The 19,781-nt window shown below is 46.6% G+C and overlaps 1 protein-coding gene across 1 annotated transcript in view; it reads right to left on the bottom strand.

Moving 5' to 3' along the window:
• The window catches only part of PLXNA2 (plexin A2), a 222,847-nt gene that overhangs the window by 107,450 nt on the left and 95,616 nt on the right, over positions 1-19,781 (bottom strand). The window contains exon 4 of the mRNA XM_017888311.1: positions 13,218-13,352. Within this exon, the coding sequence (XP_017743800.1) occupies positions 13,218-13,352 (135 nt within the window). The remainder of the gene's footprint in view (positions 1-13,217; positions 13,353-19,781) is intronic.

Raw genomic sequence — 19,781 nt, 5'->3', positions numbered from 1 at the left:
GTCTCTGCCTGCAACAAATGTTGCAGAAATGATACAATGAATGCCTGAAATGGGTGCACTATCTCATTTCCTTTATCCTCTTCCCACGAACCTGGGATGGGCAGAGGTCTTCCTTGCTGTACAGTCAGAGAAACGGCTGTCCTGAGGGGAGGGGATTGGCAAGGTCACAACAGGCTTTAGCACTGGAGCTCTGCCAGAGCTAGCATCTTTTTTCTTGATGATGTTACTTAGATCCAGGGCATGTCCAGAGGACCTGCTGATGAGCTTGCCACAGAGAACACCAGGGGCTGGGTGCATGATGGCTTCCTATCAATTCTATGTTGTAGCAGCCGGGGCTGGGGGAATCCCTCTTAGGAAAGGTGGGTGGATTGAGCCCGCCTGAAGGCTGCTCGCCTGCATGCTGTAGGAATTCTGTGAGGATGGATGCCTCCTAATCCTTGCCTTCAGCTCTGCCAGTATCAAGTTTTGGGAAATATTCCTTGAATATACCAAACTCTTTCACACTTCCAAGCTTTCCTTAACTTGAACAATACTTCTTTGCTTTTTTATTCCACTGGGTGACCCCCTCCCCTCTCACGATTCACCTAGAGCATCACCTCTTCCAGGAAGCCTTCCTTGACTCACAGGCTATATTGGGTGGCACCCTCTCCCGTAATCCCAGCACTCTGCATACCGTACTGTAACTCACTACTTACTTGTCTGTTTTCCATATGTATGTGTGATAGTGCAAGGATAAGCTCTTTGCTGTGAGCAGAGTAGGTCCTCAAAGGCTGTTTGATGAGCTATTTAATGGCTAAGTGGCTAGAACATCTTTTTAATCTCAGTTCATTTCTCCCCCTCCTGTTTTCCTTCTACCTGGCTCGCATCTCTTCCCACCTCTTTCTTGTAATTAAATATTAGTTGAGGGACAGAGGCTGAACCCAGACTGTTTGCTAAGCCACCAACAGCTGATTACACAGTCAGTCTTCTCTCCACCTGGTGGGAGTTTCAAACCCCAACCTGTTTGCAAAGTGGGAACCAATAATAACTGGGGGGAACAAGGTGAGGTGAGGGAGGTAACTTGAGGCACAGTGGCAAAGGCTCGGGGAACTTAACCACAAGGCATGCACTCTATGAAGTGGAGATTGCTGCTGAAATGCTGAGTCCCTGAGCTGGCCTGCTACAGAAACATCAAAGAGCCAGCTGGAAATGCGGCCAAGCTGGGCTCTAAAAACAGCATAAAACTGCGAGGAGAAGGGCTCAAACACACATTTCCCCCAGTGGGTACATGCAATGGTATATGAAAGAGCCTAACACTATCATAGTGTAGACACTAACACTAACATAGTGTAGACACCATCACCCCCAGAACACACAGGAATGTTTGCCCTCATCTCACTCACCAACCCCACCAACTTCTGTTCTCACAAGCACATGCATACTTGAACCCAGGTCAGCCTCCAAGCGCTGTGCATGCAGCTTCCATTCCATACACATTGATGGCCAGAAAGAATGCACCCAATGTCATGGCCGCAAGGGGCATTCAAACACATTTTATCAATGGGGAAAAGGAGGCTCCAGTTGGCCTGGACTCAGATGCATGGTGAGTGATCTTGATGACTGGCACAGGCAGACTCTTACCTTCCACTCCCCGGCCACTGTCCCATCACCCCTCTGCCATCCTGCCACCTCTCTCCCACAATAAACTCCCTGGCAGTTCAAAGTTGGATTCCAAATTTTGTCCCTAGGATCAACCCCATTGAGAAACCTTATCTGACAGGCAGCATGTGTGAGTGGCTGGCTAGAACTCACAGGTGGTGAGAAAAAGCCCCCACATATTTCTGTAAATGAGTACAGCTGGTCACTTCTGGCTGAGGAGTTCAGAGGCCTTCCCTAAAGAAATCAACGGTGGTGGTTATAGCTTCCCACCTCATGGGAATGCTGTGTTCACAAAGATCTCCCTGGATAAAAGGCCTGAGAGGGGCTGCCAAGCCTGAACCATTTGTGTGAGAAACCTGCTGGGGTGGAGACCAACACCTTTCCCCTCCCTCAGGGGCACCCAGGGCCCTGGCCCACATATACAGGGGGGCCTTGTCAAGTCCCGGCCATGCACCCCAGGACTTCCAATTGCTCTTATCTCTAGGGGTTCACTGACTTCCCCTTTGCCTCCGCCCCTCTCCCTGATGCATGGTGCCTCTCTTGACACCTCTGAACCTGTATCTTCACACTACAGAAACTGTCCTAGTCATCAGTGGAAGGAAATAACTTTTCATGACGGCTCCTCTGATGTTGCCATCTTTTGTGTTGATCAAAACAACAAAACGAATCAGACTCTCGGCATCTGATTGAAGCCTAATTGGAAATCCAAAGTGGCACTATATGTTATGGTCTAAATAAAACACATTCAATTACTGCAACTCAACGCAGGGAGCACAAGGGAGCGCTCCTGGAAGGAGCTGAAAAGCAGGCTGCAGAGCTCTGAGGTGTCATTCCGGCCCCACCGCCTGTGTCTGGCTGGATAAGACTTAAGATGGCGAATAGAGGATGCTTTCTTGAGCCTGAGAACCTCTTACTTAGGGCCGGTGAATGAGCTGATGTGAGTTTGCATGGTTCACACTAGAAATAGCACCAGAGAAGCTGAATCAGGGCTTCAATGCCTCCCATGTGTTCTGCAGCTGCCCTCCTTGCAAAGGTTTTTCCTTTGCCAGACCGACAAGCTTTGGATGGGGGTAGAAAAATATGCAGGGGAGTCATGATGTCTCCCTCTGGGGTCTCTGCATGGGCTCTCCTGGTGCTGGGGGAGGGCGAGCAGTGCAGGAGCTTTGCAGCCACACAGACAGGCTTTTCACTCCTGGCTCTGCCTCCTAAAAGTCATAGAAACACCCAGTTCAGATCCCTCAACATTGCTGCACCTGGCCTTCCTCATTTGCTAAATGGGGGAGATAATACCTGTCTTCCCAGGTTGTTGGGAGGAGCGGAGATCATGCTTGTGAGGTGCTTGGCCGGCTGTACAGGATAAACTCCACAGTAACTTCCTGGGGAGTAGCGCTTTTTCTCCCTGCACTCTGACCACCTGCAGAGGCATTTCCTCTGACTGTCCATGTAGGGTCTGGGGCAGTGCTTGCTTTCCTTTATTGGTTTTTTAAACAAAACAGTGCACTACTCCAATCTTCTTGAAGGTGTCAAGTGAGGAGTTACTGAGTCTGTGCTGGTCTCCTGGAGCCCAGAAAGCCGCCTCTGAACCCTTTTCCTAACTGGGAGCCCGGTGTGGGGAGAACAGGAGGGGAGGAGCCTTCTGCAGCCACAGGGCAGCCAGGGGGTGCTGTCTCAGGAAGCTGAAGAGGTGTGGATTTGGCTTCAGAATTGTGGGGTGGAGTCCCAGCCCTGCTGTTGGACAGCTTGGTGGCCCTGGGCAAATTACTTAGTCAACTTGAATTTCAGTTTTGTTATCTGTTAAAAAAGGCAAGGACAATAATACTTATCTCATGGGACTGGTGTATTAGCTGAGATCATGTTTGTAAAGTAAAATAAGAAAAACACAGCAAAAATATTAGTTAGATTTCAACACAGCTTAAATAAGGTAGGGCTGAGAGGCAAGTCAGGGTGGTTACGCTTTTTTTTAGGTGTGGCTGTTTGCAAAGCATGATCTGCAGGGCTTGGCCTGATGACGATGTATGGGGGCACAACCGTAAAAATATAATTACTACTACTACCATTTACTAAGCAGGTAGTATGTTCCTGGTACTTTTCAGAGTGCTTTTTATGCATTAATTAATTTAATTTAATCTTCAAACAGACGCCATAATTATGCCCATTTTACAGGTGAGGTAACTGAAGCACAGAAAGGTGAAGCAACTTGCCCAAGGTCACACGGCAGTAAGCGGTAGAGCCAGGACTTGAACCCAGGCTGGCTGCTTCCCATGGCTGTCAGGAAACTACTGATTGTCAATCATTGTCTGCTTCTCCACGTGCAGCTTGGTACACCCTTTCTTCTCCGGAGTCACTGCCCCTTCAGACCTCTCATCTCCTCTTTTGTAAAATAAAGGGCTGCTCTTCACTAGAGAATCTCTGGATAAACCAGCTGTGGATTCTTATGTTAGGCAGAGGGTGAGTCCCCTGAGTGACCCAATTATGGAGGGAACCAGGACAGGTCCCTTCCTGGTGGTATGCGTTTACATAAACACATTCTACAGGATTGCTCTGATGTACAAATAAATAACCATATCTTGTGATTTATCTATACATCATTGCGCCCCTCCAGAATTTGACCACCTTGAGGGCAGGGATTCTATTTTATTTTTTGCTATACAAAAACATACATGATAGTGCTACTGTTGCATTGAAAACAGCAGAAAGAAATCAAGAAGGTACTTATCTTTCTGGCAGCCCTATTTAGAAGGAGACTTTTGCTGGAATATTACTTAGAAAGACAGCCCTATCTATATCTACATATGCAAATGACTTGTCAGTGGACAGCTCTATGCATTATACATGGTCAACACTTAATGGTCTATTGAATGAATGAGTCTGCATATGCAAACAATATGCAAATCTTTCCCTATTTTAATTTGACCCTTCGGAACATCTTCAGGAACTCTCTTGGGCCTAGGTCGTTTTAATTTTGCTAATTAAAAGTTTTAAACACAGTCAGTGTTTGCTCTTGCCTGTGCAGAGTGAAACTGTTGTCAAGTTGGGAAAGGATGCTGGGCTAGACCAGGTTATTCAGGATTTACCCTGATTCTTCTGGTAATTCAGATGATGACCTAGGCAAATGACTGTCCCCTTTGGAGGCATCAGTTTCCCCATATTTAAAAGAATGGGGGAGGGTAAGTTTCCTTCTGGTGAGACATTGTAACTTCCCATCTCCCGGTCATAGGAACATCACTCTGGGCAGTCAGTGTCAGCCTTCAGCAGTACCTATCTAGAAAGAAAAATCAAATCCCTCGTCAAAGACTAGAGAAAGAGTCTCCAAGCCCCTGCCCATTTAGAGAAATGAGGTTTTTGGCACCACTTCTCCCAGCCTGGGCATTGTATTCAATCATTTCTTTCCAAACCAAAGGATTTCAAAATAAGAGGCTGGAGTTTTCTCTCTTAAATACAGCAAGCCAAGTGCCTGATTAATAGGGTGGGTTTGCATTGCCTTTCCCTCATGTGAAAATATTTATTTAAAAAAAATGCTCCGATGAGAATATTAATAGCCAGAGAATCAGCTCCCTGTCAGCTTCTTTGTTCCTTGACATTTGAAATGGGGGAAAGAAAGAGGAAAAAATCAAAACCCGGGTTTGAGGTGGTCATTGTTGCCTGCACCGGCAGCCCCGGGGGGAGGCAGGATTCCATCCTTTTTTTTGGGAAAGGCACTGATGTGAGCGCTCAGCTCCTGGCCACACTGGGGTCCTGCATCCTTAACCAGAAACACATGTGGATCAAAGGCTTGGATTGAAAGTGACACATTTTAAAACAAAAGTGCAGCAGCAATTCACATATCCTCACTTTCCTAATCCGCAAACTCTGTAATTCTCCCCAAAGTCCCTCAGGCTCAACTCTCCTCCCTGCCCCCTCACTTTCTCTCTTCCCCAGAGGCTCAGCCAAGGCCTCCCAGCCCAGGCAGAAGGGAGGTCTCCTGTTACTGAGACTTTGCCCGCCTTGTAAAAATATACCTTGGCATGCTCTGCCTGCACCCTGGGAAGCCTTATTGCCTGGACTAAACAAATGTGCACAATCAAAATAATAGTCTGAGATGTCAAAATAAATGAGCAGGGGACATCTGGAAGCATGGCACCCCACGTGTTTTCTTTCCCTTCTCCAAGGTCTTTAGGTGCCTTAGGGACTTGACAGTTCAGTAGCTTTGGCTACAGGTAGAAGACTTACTGCCCCATGGATCACAATAGCACCTCTGAAAAGGATTCTTACTTTTGGTTCTAGATCCAGGTTAGTAGTTGACAGGGCCTCCTCCAAACTGAGGAAATCACAATTAGTTTTCTGGTGCAGCTGCTGGACATTGGTGGATGGCATGCTAAGGGTCTGGCCTGTCCTTCCATCTCTCCCCAGACACTGCGTAGGGTCTTCAAACAATGCAGAGAATTTCTTGGGGGGTGGTGGGGTGTCTCTCCTGCATTTAGTACCTTCAGGAAAGGGTGGCTTTACAATCTTTCCAAATAATTTTTGTTTCTGAAAACTCCAGGCTGACAGTCTCCTTGCCTCAACTCTCTTAAATTACGTTAAACAGATGTGGTTAAAAAGCCAGTTTCCTGTAATCCATGGGGATGAGGTCCCATTCCCCTGCATACTGAAGGTAAGTCACTGAGAGGCCTGCTCTTGTGCAAGATGAGACAATATTGCCACAGGAAGACTGCCTGGAGAGCTATTCATAAGCAGCATACCCTTGATGGGGCAATTTCCAGGCAGTGTGATCCTGCTACTGATGGATTCCTGCAAACCCTTCCTGAAAGCATTTTCAGGGCCCATAGGCATTTGATAGACCTCACTTAGGACTTACACAACCTTCAGCAAATCAACAGCAAGCTTTAAAGCTGTCTGTGCTTCCCCATATGTTTGGAGAAATCAATCCAGCTCTGATGACTCCAGCTGGGCGCTGGGTGTTGCACAATGCTGATGGGACAGCTAAACAGGGTGCTCTCTGGGCCTCATCTTTCTCCTCTGGGGTCAGAATGGGTGCTCTCTATAGTCCTTACCAGCTCTGATGCGCTGTGATTCCATGACCTTGGTAGCCGGGGAATCATGTTCTTAATGTGTGCTCATGGGCCACATGCATCAGAATCACATGGGTGGTGGGCAGCAGAGGGAAGAGGCAGGTAGACTGATTGAGTGTCAAAGCCAAGTCACAAAAAGGCAATGCAATTTCTACCTTCTTGTAGGGAGTACTCACTCTTGGAGTCCTGAGCTGCCATGAGCAAGAATTCTGACTGTCTTGGGGGCCACCTGCTGTCAGGAAGCCCAATACACATGGCAGGGGCTTGTCTAAGGCACTGAGGTCAATAGTCCCAGCTGATCCCAGCTTCTACTTCCCAGACATGTAGGAGGAGAAGCTTCCAGATGATTCTAGCCCCTTGTCCTTCTAGTCAGCTCCAGCCATTCGTGTCATCCCAGCAGAGGCTACAGATATTATAGAATACAGATGAGACATCTTCGGTGCACCCTATCTGAATTCCTGACTTACACAGTCTTTGAGCATAATGACATGTTTTTTACAAATATCCCCAAATGTGGGGGTGGTTTGTTACAAAACAATAAATAACCAGAACACTGTGCCAACTACTAGCACATCTAGGACATTCGGAATTGGGGTCTGAATGTTCACTACCTGGAGAGTGACGGACCCATCTTTCACAATGAGCATGAGACTTTGTTACTTACCTGGAGAAACCAGAAATGAAAGGCCCTATAGGTATTCCCTTTCTGGCCCGTTGTCCACGCATGCAGCCCCAGGCTCACAGGGTCCCCTTCCCTTCTCTCTACAGATGCCTGCTATCCTGGCCTTTGGGCCTCACACATTGGCCTGGGGCTGCCTGCCTGTGTATTGAGGGGAGCGGGACTGTTTAGTCTGCCCTGCACATTCCTGGATTTTTAAAATAAATACCAGATTATGAGAGACTTAGCCCAGTGCTGTCATTTGGCCAGGCCAAAGGCTTCTGAGGCAGTGCTTGGGAGGAAGCAGGAGGAATGGCAGTTGGAGGCCACTGCCTAAAACTGGGAATTCTGTGCCAGCCATAATTTGTGGGGGAGATGTTTCTAGCCCTTTCTGAAATTCCAAAGAAGTTCTAAGAATAATACTAGTAATAATAATTACCACCACTGATTGAAAACACTATGTGTCAGACACGACACTAGGTGATTTATATACATTCTCTCAATCCTCACAACAATTGCATTAGGCCCATTACACAGATGAAAAAATTGAGGTTTAGAGAAGTTGAATAACGTTATCAAAACCATGTACTTAGTAAGTGTCTGTGGAATGGAGGTTGGCCTGACTCCCATGGGCTGGCTCTTAACATCTATGCTATTTTGCCTCTCCAGGCCTTGAAATAAGAGAACAGAATCCCATGCCCCACCACCCACTCCAAACACACACACACACCCATCACCATCCTTTCTGCTGTTCCCGAGGCCCTTTCTAGTCTGTACGGAGCCATTCTCCACTGTGACTCCCTTTTTCCATTTCACCCTTCGCTGGATCATTTTATGCCTCTCTTCCTTCTGCTAATTCAAACTAATTAAAGTATAAAATAGAATAATTGCTTCCATCCCTATACTCTTTTCCCATCCACCCTGTGTATACAGTTATACTCCTTTTCTGGGAGTGGCCAGCCTGACAAGTTGGGTGAAAACTGGGGCTATCAAGTTTCTTTTCATCTTGTTGCTTGGTTTTTCACTTGGCTCATAGCCTGATTTTCCCTGGACTCGCTGTCTGACTTCCATTAGACACTGAGGATATGGGAGCAACTTGTATGCATGCCCATAACGTCTGCTGATTCGCTGTCAGTGAAGCTGGGGCAGACTTTCTAGGAAAGAGCCAGGCATCCTCTCAGTGGAGCACCTGGGCAATTAACAGGATTGGGGAATCAGTTCCCAAATTTTCCCCTGGGACTGGCCAGTCTTAGATCTATTAACAGTACATTAACATTGACTTGTTAGGCAGTGACACTAACGACCCAACACTTACTAGTCCTATTTCTTAATTACATTTAATTAATTAATTGAGAATGAGAGAGAACCCATGAGTGCTATATTGGATTGTTCTAGCTCTGTGGGGAGATGAAAACCTCTCTAGGCAGAATGTAAGACCAGAAACTTGGTTTTACTCTCACCATGTGTTCCACTGTCACGGCCCCAAGAATATGACATGTGTCATGTTTGGAGGAGGGATGGGGGAACAGAGAGGCAAGGGTTGGGGGCAGAGTGTAAGACAGGTTGCCCAGAGGTTTGTTTGAAAGTGAAATGATGAAAAACCCATTCCCATGATGTCTTAAAAGGTCTTAGGACTTTTAGAGAACTCGAAAGTCTTAAATTGCTGCCTCCAAGTAGGAATATAGACAGTCCCCGTTTACAATGATACAACTTATGATTTTTTGACTTTACAGTGGTGTGAAAGCAATGCACATTTAATAGAAATTGTACTTCGAGTACCCATGCAACCACTCTCTCCTTCACCTTCAGTACAATCTTCAATTCATTACATGAGATTTTCAACACTTAATTATAAAGTTGGCTTTGTGTTAGATGATTTTGCCCAACTGTAGATGAAGGTAAGTGTTCTGAGCATGTTTAAGGTAGGTGAGGCTAAGCTATGATGCTTGGTAGGTTAGGTGTATTAAACATGTATTTGACTTACAATATTTTCAACCTACAGTGGCTTGACTGGGAGGCAACCCCATTGTAAGTTGAAGAACATCTGCACATATCCATAACCAAACCAGCATTCCAGCTTTCTCTACAGTGTTTACCCTTCAGGAAAGATGCTCATATGAGCACACGTGGCCTCATAAATCTCTCCTTAAGAACATTGTACTGACTGGGCGTGGTGGCGCACGCTTGTAATCCCAGGACTTTGGGAGGCCAAGGTAGACCTTTCACCTGAGCCCAGGAGTTCAAGACCAGCCTGGGCAACATGGTGAAACCCCATCTCTATTTCTACAAAAATTTTTTGGCTGGGCACGGTGGTTCACGCCTGTAATCCCAGCACTTTGGGAGGCCGAGGCGAGTGGATCACTTGAGGTCAGGAGTTTGAGAGCAGCCTGGCCAACAGGGCAAAACTTCATCTCTACTAAAAATACAAAAATTAGCCGGGTGTGGTGGCACGCACCTGTAATCCCAGCTACTCAGGAGGCTGAGGTAGGAGAATCACTTTAACCCAGGAGGCGGAGGTTGCAGTGAGCTGAGGTCACGCCACTGCACTGCATCCTGGGTGACGGAGCGATAGTGAGACTCTGTCTCAAAAACAAAACAAAACAAAACAAAATAAAAAAATTTTTAAATTAAAATTGAAAAAGAGAACACTGTGCTTTTGGTTTAGTCTCAAGCCCATCTCTTGTGCTTTTGGTGTCATCTTCTGGAGAGAGACAGAGCAGAGTCCTAGTCCTAGGCCCTTAAACAAATTTCTGTAAGATCTGAAAGAGACTTTAGAGTTAGATTTATAACCTCCATCTTTAAAGATGAGGAAACTGAGACCCTGAGAATTTGAGGGCCCAGGTCACCCTTGAAGTCAGAGGTGGGGCCAGGCCTAGAACACAGATCTCCTGGCTCAGGCTGAGGATGACTGGCTGTGTCATGTCCCCCTGCCCCCTCCTCATCACACACCATCTCCATACTCCTGAGAAATGGGATCATGAGGCATGAGAGTTAGAAGGGGCCATATAGAATGTGGCATGTGAGGCAGTATAAAAAGAAATTCCCCATTTGTTGTCTCAGTTGAGCCTCACACTGACCTTGTGTGAGAACACTGAGGTTAAGTGACTTGTGTAAGGCCACTCAGATAGAGAATGGTGAAATGAAGTCCAAATCAGACCCGTGGACTTCAGAGACAAGCCTGTTATCTGATGCAACTCCTCTCAGCTACAAACGAGGAGCTGAAGCTGTCAGAGGATTCTATTATCAGTGATAGCACAAGCTGGACTAGAACCCAGGACATCTGGCTTCATTTTTACAGATTATTCTCCTGCCACACATTCAACTGCTTCCTTGAAGACATCTGAGCTGTCTGTGAGTACTTAACTCACAGCCAGCCTCAGACAGATGGGCCTCCTGAGCTGTTCTTGGCTTTCATCTTTGGACTCAGCCCCTGGTGAAGTCACCTGGCTACCTATTTCTACATAATTCACGGCTCTCCAGGTGACAGGTCTCAGAGCTCCACCACAAATCCCCCTTAGACTTTGCCTCCTAATCACAGCTCCATCTGCTACAGGGAGCTCCCCCTACTAATATCTCACTTGACCGGAGACAGTCCATGGCATGAAACCTAAGTTCTTCCTATCTCTGCTCATTGTGGCTGGCTACTGCTAAACCCCTCTGTTTGGTGCAGATTGTAACAAGAACTGGGTACCTGAAGCAGAAGGTGGGACAGAGGAGGGATATTTACAGATAAGCTATGTGGACAGTTGGTGTGGCCAGGCTGATGCTCTCAGAGATGGCGTCAGATATGGATCTAGGAGGTGACTATATTCTCTGAAACCCACTCATCCACCTCCAACCTTGACCCAGCCCCTATTCTTTGGTTACATTTCGGATGGATTTTCAGAAAGTGTCTCATTGGATAAAAAGATATGCAGCTAAAATGTATGCCTTGGTACCTTCTCGGTCCCACTAAGGTCTCATTGGTCACTTCTTCTTTCCCACTTTGCTGGGCTCAGAGAATCTAAGAAAGCTCTTACCCAGAGCTACCTGCCTGGTCCTCTGCTACACACAGTGCCTCTGAAAAATATTGCATAAAATGTGCACCTATTCAATCTCTACCCATCATTTTATCTACCTATATAGGTCATCATCTACCCATCTGTCCTTTTATCTGTATCTATTTCTGCATAAGTCCTGGAATGGTGCTCACCAAATGTTAACATGGTGTTATATTTTGGGTAGTGAGATTTAGTGACCTGCTGCTGTCTTCTTTTCTGTATGCATTGCTTGAATTTGTATCACAAGCATCCACCATTTTTACTAAACAAATAATATTTTCCCTTAAAGAAGAACAGGATAAAAGAGCATGTATAGAATTCAATCTTACGTTATTGGGCTATTTGAGAACCTGTCTCTCTCTTGTTAGGTTGCAATCAACTTAAGGTAGTGACTAAGTCTCATTCATTTTGATGATTCCCAGCACTTTGTTCCCAATAAATATGTGCCCAGAAATAGTTCTTTTTGGGCCCACTGACTGTTTCATTGGAATGACAGGTCAGTGTTTATTTCCAAGACTGTCTTACCCACTCTAGGTTAGGCAAAGCTGTCTGCAGATCCACGAAATTCCCATCTGGACCTGTTTATACTTCAACTGCAGAGGCCACATGAAAGAAGGTGAAAAAGACAGGTGGATTCAAGAGGATCTGGATGTAATTTGCATGCAATTATCATATGATTTACGTCATCTGTCCTCAAGAACTAATTTTCAAGTCAGAACTGCATCACTGCTTCCCTTAATGCTGTTGTCTGCACACTTGTCTCTTCCTTACTTCTTCTGCTCATCCCTCATCCCCTGATTCAGACTTCTTACATTCGAAAAGAAAGGAGGTAAGGAGAGCTCTGGAAAGGGTAAGTTTGATCAACTTGCAGAATTGGAACTCTTGCAGAATTCTCTGAGAATGACATGAGCTGGGAAGCAACTGGTGAAAGCTCTCTGGGCTTTCAGCTCTACCAAAGTCAGTGTCCTCAGCTGCTGGGACAGACTGGCAATCCTTTTCCTCATTTCTTTGACCTTTATTTCACTTACCCTGTTAAGAAAAATGACAAGACCCCTGCTGCTGCTGAACAACTATTAACCCACTGACCGAATGAATGGAATGTGCCAGGCTTGGCTAAGGTCCTTGCTTAGCTTTCTGGGTCTCTATTGATCTCATGAATCCCCTGCCTTCCCTGCTTCTCTTTCCCTTCACCATGGCTCTCTCTACATTTGCCTTTTCTCTACTCACACATATTCATAGGAGACACAGTCTCAATCCATCCCAGAGGGTGGAAGACTTGCTCAGTTGTTTCCCTACAGAGGGTGGAAGTCTATTTCTTTGGGCTCCCCACCTCCATAGGCCTGGTTTCAGCTTCCCAGAGCTGACCAGCTTATACTCTGCACCAGTCTAAGACTCACGCCAATATTTTTATTTCCTTCTGGGGCCCTATCTTGGGTCTGCCTCTCCCAGGAGTGGGCCCAGCCTGGAGGCCTGGATTATTTACACCTCTTTGGCTCCCTTGAGCCGCAGACTCTGTGGGCGTGAGAGCAGTAAATCTACCTCCTAATCACACCAAGCTGCTCCACGCAGTCTGGCCTGTTCTTGCAGAGCTCTTCATCACTTGCTGAGACAGGGGCTGTGGCCTACAGTGAAGCCTCCGGGAAGTGGCTGGCCCCCGGCTGCTTTTCTCTAGCTCCCTGCAAAAGCCTACAGGGACTCTGCCCCTCTCAGGACCCCTGTGCTGCAAGCCCAGAGGTCTCTCTTCTTGGACTGAACAGTTTCTGAACAAAGGTGACAGATTATTAGCAGTTTCTTGGAGTTTGGAAAGGAGAGATGGCTGTTATCACTTACCTGTCTCTCAGACATGACGTACAGGTAGCGCTGATCAATGGAGAAGGCCATGTCCCGGAGGATGGGGCTTCCGTCCTTGAGCACAGAGACCATCTCGTACTGGACCCCACCATGGGGGGGACCATCAGCCCGAATCTGTATGAGAAACAAGGATGTCCTCAGCATCTGCCCTCAGTATCCTCCTGTGGGCTACCTGCCTCTGCCCAGAGCAGGTAGCTTACAGAAGACCATTGCTAACCCCCAATCACTACTCCATAGACTGAAGTGCCACTTCTTTTAAATAGCCCAATTCCCACCAAAAGGAATCCTTTCCCAAGCAGTCTCGGTGTTCTGGGCCTGGGATTTCTGACAGTGGATTTATTTGTGTGTGCATATACACCCTTGGGAATGATTTTGAATATCCCTACGCAGTTATTCTTGTGTGCATGTACATCTATTTATAGCACTGTGTATTGTATGTGTGTGTAAGTGAGTGTGTGCTGATGCACACTCCTTCATGGTGGCTGGGATGGGAAAGTCAACGTCTGTTCACAGTATCTTAGCCTCAGACAAGTATGAAGGAATGGTGAACAATTTATATAAATCATCAAAAAGCTGCTCATTAAGAGATTAAAGATTTTTGGATCCCAGGAGGGTCTTTCAGCCCCCAAACATATGCCCTGACTGTCCACAAATCCACCCTGTGAGATGTGGGAAGCCAGGAATCCTGGCTTAGCTTCTCCGAGCCCATCCTAGCAAAATAAGTCAGAAAGGACTGAGATGTCATCTAGTCCAGTGCTTCTCAGCCCTGGCTGCACATTAGAATCATCTGGGGAACCTTAAAAAATATGAATGCCAGGGCTACATCCATTAATCACAATCTCTGTGAGTGGGGCTCAGGCATCTTCTTTGACTTAAAAGCTCCCCGGGTGAATTTAATGAGCAGCCAGGGTCGAGAAGCAGCGAGGTAGTCCTGCAATTCTCACACTGGTATGTCCTCAGAATCACCTGGAGGGTTTGGTAGAATGTACTGCAGGGCCCACCCCCAGGATTTCTGACTCAGTGGGCATGAGGGCTGAGAATGTACATTTCTAATAAATTCCCCAGCTGATGCTGATGCTGTTATTATAAGGGTTTGAGAAGTACTATCTAGGCCCCTATATTGAATGCTGACCTCAAAGGAAAGAGGTCCCTAAGGTCATACAAAAAGTTGGTGGCAGGGAGCCCTTGGTCTGAATGCGCCCCACCTCCAGTTTTTCTAGTTTTTTGCTTCCAGCATAGTAGCCGACTGCTGACCAATATTCATGACCCCAGCCTGTTTTCACTGTCCATCTCTAGCTCAAGCCCCACCTCCTCCACGAAGCCTTCCCCATCCTCTGTAATGGCTAATTAATTGCTCCCACTTTGATGCCTTTTTTTTTTTTTTGCCAGACATTTTGTCCTAGGATTATAATCAATTGATTTGTTCATTGTATATGTACTAGCTAACATGTATTGACTACCTACTCGAATTGTTCTCTAATTGCTTCAGATGTGTGTAAGTGCTGTCAACATTTTGAAGGCAGGGATATCTTTTCTATTTATCTTATAACCCTCTGAGGACTAGTATGTGGCTGGGAACACAGCTGGCGATGGATAAAAGGGAACGCTTGTGAAATGCTTGTTGAAAGAACATGAACTGTGCACCAACTGACAGCATATCCTAGACTCCTTAGGGCTGAATCAAAGTGAGGTCAAAAGACATTTTTTCTGGAACATTTTAAGATTAAGGCTTCTTCTCCCTTACACCCTTTGGATTATCTCTTGTGCCCTTCATCATCTTCTCCCTCTGCCTATTTCTCCCCACCACATTGAGAGCTCCTCAGGCCAAGGCACCATGACTTATTCATCCCAAGTGCCAAGTTCAATGCCTGATGCCACAACAAGTACACAAGTATGGATGGATGGATGTGTTTTCAGTTCTTACTGGCCAAGTGGGGAAGGCCAACAGCATTATTGATTGCAGAGCTAGGGGACTGGGAGAAGAGCTTCCATTCCTATTTCTCTACTGTCCTAAGAATCTGCATACTTGAGGGGCCTAAGCCAGGGACTGGTCTGTACCTGTCGGGTTGGGATGGACTCGAGGTGCGTGGGAAACAGACCATGAGTCCATCATGGGGTGGGAAGCTCTGGCCCGGAAGTCCCCGGTGGTAGAAACAGCAGATTCTTGCCTGAGGCCCTTGTTCCTATACCCCAGGGATGAAAATGGTAGGTCAGGGTCTAGAGGCAAGGACACTATGTTCTCCTCCTCACCTGCTTTGTTGGGTGACTTGGAGGCTTCTGGGCCTGAACTTGAGGAGGTAACCTCAATAGAACCAAATAAACTCTTCTCAGCCATTCCCATCCCTCATCATTCCCCTTGTGGGACTTTCCCCTAAGCTCCACTCTTGCCCTCTTTCTACCTAGTGAATGGGCTTCCTCCTGTTCAAGGCTGTTGCCTTGTCATCTATCAGTAAAGCCCCTCCTTCCAGAAATGTTGTTAGAAGACCATTTGTTTCATTTTCATAGGGTCAAGGGGACTCTAAGAGTCAGCAGTGGTGTTACAGGGCTGAGGCCACCACCCTCGAACCTGGAGCAATTCTGATTAGGAGATTCAAGCAGAAGGAGGAACAAGGGTCTCTGTCTGGGAAAGTGCCCCACAATTAAAATGGTTCCCCTTGACATTCTCCCTTAGATAGACAGACCCACATTTCTGTAAGACTCTTACAGAAAATCATAGCTTTTAGTCACAAAAGTTCTTGGGCTGTTGCAGGAGGTAGAGGGCAGACATGATTGTCATGACTTCTGGTTGGCCTGGTCTCAGTTTTCTGCCTCCATAAAATGGGGGTTTCAGGCCCTGCTTCTTGCCTTAGTCTGAACTGTGCCCCTCCTCTAAAGAGAAAGTGTCTCAGTGCTTCCCCCACCCTCCCTGTGACAGTTACTCCTCTCCAGGGAGATTTAAGTCTCCTCAAGGTGCTGACTGTGTCCCAGCAGCTACAGGGCTGGGTCCCAGGAGCTGCAGAGCCAGGCCCCTCCCTCAGGCCTGGTCTGGGATCTCCTGCCCCAGAAGGCCAGTTAACACTCTGCTGGCTGGAATATCTGCTATATTCATGCTAACGGCACTTCAATATTCTTCATCTGCCTTTTCCTACACGTGGGACTCTACCCTCTCCCAGAGCCTGAACACTTGTGTGGATTCAGCAAGGCCTGCACACCAAGTCAGAAGAGAGAATGAATGCCATGGTGATGGCCCCTCCTCTGTGGTCCCTGGGACCAGATGGTACCCGTGGCAAGATTAGAGCTGGAATTGAACCAAAAACAACTTATCATCACATACTCTGCTGCATTCGGTCACGACCAATCCCAACCATTAATGTTTTACTGAATCAGAGACCTAATCTGAAGGTTTTTATTTTTTTCCCTGTCTGCAACCCCAATCTTTTAATAAACCAGTTGAAGCCAGAATCAAACCTACATAAAGTCTCAAATGTCAGAGCTAAAACCAAACTAGAACAGAAAATGTTGTTGGTACTGAACCTGAACTAAGCTATCCTACTTCATTCAGTCTAAATCCCTGGAGAGAAAGGTGATATTGGCCAGGAAGTCTGTGACTTCCCTGACTCACCCCCTGATCCATGCTATCTGCCCCAAGATTGAGTCAGCTTTCAGAATACTTACAGGGCGTCAGAGAAGATGGAAAGTAGGGGCCAGGAGGCCAGGTCAAGGAGAAAAAGGTGGGGCAGGGGCTGGCAGAGAGAAGGCAGCAGATCCCCTGGGCAGCAGAGATCTTTTCCCTCCATTGATCCCCTTTGCTCCCTTAAGGCAACACACCAATGAGTGCAGGGTATAAGTCTGGGCCTCAGGCATCCTGGGTTTCCATTCTGACTCTATTCTTCCCTGGGGCTTGATTTTTGCCTAATGGAACACTGTTAGGTGAGTTACCTCTTTGAGCCTCAGTGATCCTCTCTGAATAACTAGAAGAAGCAATCTGCTCGGTACCTATCACAGGAGAATCACAGACTTATAAAAATTACTGGAGCTAATCTTGTCGAAACTCTTCCATTCAAAGCTTCCAATCCATGGTGGAACTGGGGTTCAAACCAGCCCCAGCTGGTGGAGTCCAGAGGAAAGCACATGGCTGATGGGGAGAACGCCTTGGAAGTGACTAGGAAGAAGGCTGCTACTGCAGTTCAAGTCTGTGATTCTTCGCATGTCTCTGTCTTGGACAGGAAATTTTGGGTTTCAAAGCTGTCCTCTGTCTTTGCCAGAAACAGGATGGCCAGTGGTGAGGGGAGTGTCAAGGAGTCCCAAAACAAGAGTGGGATTTTAAAAGCCAACTAATTGAGTCTATTCTATGGTGTCCTACAAAGTGACAGCAATAAATTGAACCAGCCGTTATATGCAGTCCAACACCAAGCTGCACAGGTCCCAAAATCCAACCAGGCAGCAGAGGATACTGGAGATGGGGCAGAGGAGGGAGGTGACAGGGAGAGGTGAAATGAGTTACTGGAGTGTGTTTTTCTATTTGGGATCTACTTCTTCTTCTGGGAAGACTTGACCTCGGTGGAAATGCAGGCTATTTTGCTTGGACAAGGCTCAGCAGCCAGGTAGCACAAGGTACAGAAGAGAGTGACAGTCTTTACTGAGACCAGCAGAAGACAAAATGTGCCTAAACTACTTATTTATTTTGAGACAGGGTCTCACTCTGTGCCACCCAGGCTGAGTGCAGTAGCGCAATAATGGCTCACTGACGCCTTGAACTCCTGAGATCAAGCGATCCTCCTACTCAGCCACCCAAGTAGCTGGGACTACAGGTGTGCACCACCACAACTGGCTACTTTTTAATTTCTTGAGGGGAGACAGGGTCTCGCTATGTTGCCCAGGCTGGTCTCAAACTCTTGAGCTCAAGTGATCCTCCCACCTCAGCCCCGCAAAGTGCTAGGATTACAGGTGTGAGCCACTAAACCGACACAAGGACATTTAGTCTAGCTCTAGTAAGAACTGGAGACTTTACTATAGAATGGGTGGCTATAGGAGACTATAATCTCCTCAGGAGGGTTTTAAACCCAGGATAACCCCTTTTGCTTCATGGTTAAATTTGGCCCGGCCTGAAGGCAGTAGGATAGACTTGGATTTTGAAAGGTTCTTTTCACCTAAAGAACTTAATAATAGCTACCACAGTGCTACGTGCTGTCACAGTACTTAACAAAAATGATCTCATTTAACACTTCCAAGCATTCCTGAGGTAAATACTATTTTTAATCCCATTTTATAGATAAAATCTCAGAGGCACAGGAGCGTTAGGCAACCCTCCCAAGATCACACAGCTGGAGAGTGGCGTAACTGAGATTCACAGCTGGAGCCTGAATTCTCTGAAGAGGGGCTAATATGGGGCAAACAAAGCTGCCCTTGCCGCTGAACAGAGTACATGGGTCATCTAAAAGTCCACATTTCCCCCTCATCCACTCTTCCCCCTTTAGGATCCCAAGTTCAAAGTGGGACATTCTCCTATTTCTTGGGGACAACAGTAAACTCAGAACTTAATTTTGGGGGGCCTTACCTGGGGGATAAAACTCAGTTTATCAGGGCTGCCTTTGGGGCAGGAGTGTGTGAGGTAAAATCCAGCAGAGATTTAGTGTCCATTCCTCCAGTTGAAATGAGAATGAAATAGTAACCCTATTAGTACCTTTCCTTTAAATTACAGCTATGTCTGGACAGAAATTAATGTCAGCCTCTTTTCTTGAATATCCAATTCCAATCAGCATATCCAATTAACTCGCTTACCTGCAGCCCCCTCTAAACTCCTTTTCTTGTGCTTCGGTTTCTTCTCTAGTTACCCCTAATTTATGGAGCCCTTACTTGCAATTTGGTACTCTAATATCATGTTATTAGTAGTAGTAGTAGTAGCAGTAATAGTTTTTATTTGTTTGTTTGTTTTGCAAGAGCTATGGATGAGCAGTAGAATTGGGAATCTTCTTCTTGAGTTTCTTAGTGGCAAAGAGATTGGTTTGAAAGGCATCAGCACACAGAGGGAGGCACTGGATCATGTCTGGAGGGCTGGGATTTAATCCCAAGTTTTTCTTCAATTGGCTGTGTGACTTCAGGCAAGTCATTTCACTTGTTTATGTAATAGTTTCTGTAGCTGTCCCATAATGGTGGGATGTAATAGTCCTTCGCTCAAAAAAGATATTGTGAAAGTAAAATGAGTTATTAGCTATGAATGCCAGCACTGTCCAGTATTTATCTATTATGTGCCTACCATGAGCTAGGCCTGTGTTAGGAGCTGCAGATATGTGATAAAGGGTAAGGATCCCCTCAGGAAGCCTGGGGATGGGGAAATGGACAATTTAACTGGTCTTCACGAACACAGGGGTCACCCCTTGTGAGAAGAGGTTTGCATGGGGGTCCCAGGGAGACCAGCATAGGGGGCAGAGCAGCATCTCACCTGGCCTGAAGGAGGCCCTGAGAGGGTACTTCCTGGACAAGGTGAGGCCGAAGATGAAATGCGTGAGTGGAAATGTGAGTTCTTTGGAAAATGTACAGTGTAATATAAATACAAAGCTGTTC

Source organism: Rhinopithecus bieti, unplaced genomic scaffold (assembly GCF_001698545.2).
Source record: "Rhinopithecus bieti isolate Rb0 unplaced genomic scaffold, ASM169854v2 scaffold_15813, whole genome shotgun sequence".
Lineage (NCBI taxonomy): Eukaryota > Metazoa > Chordata > Mammalia > Primates > Cercopithecidae > Rhinopithecus > Rhinopithecus bieti.
This window is presented reverse-complemented; position numbering and strand designations above follow the sequence as displayed.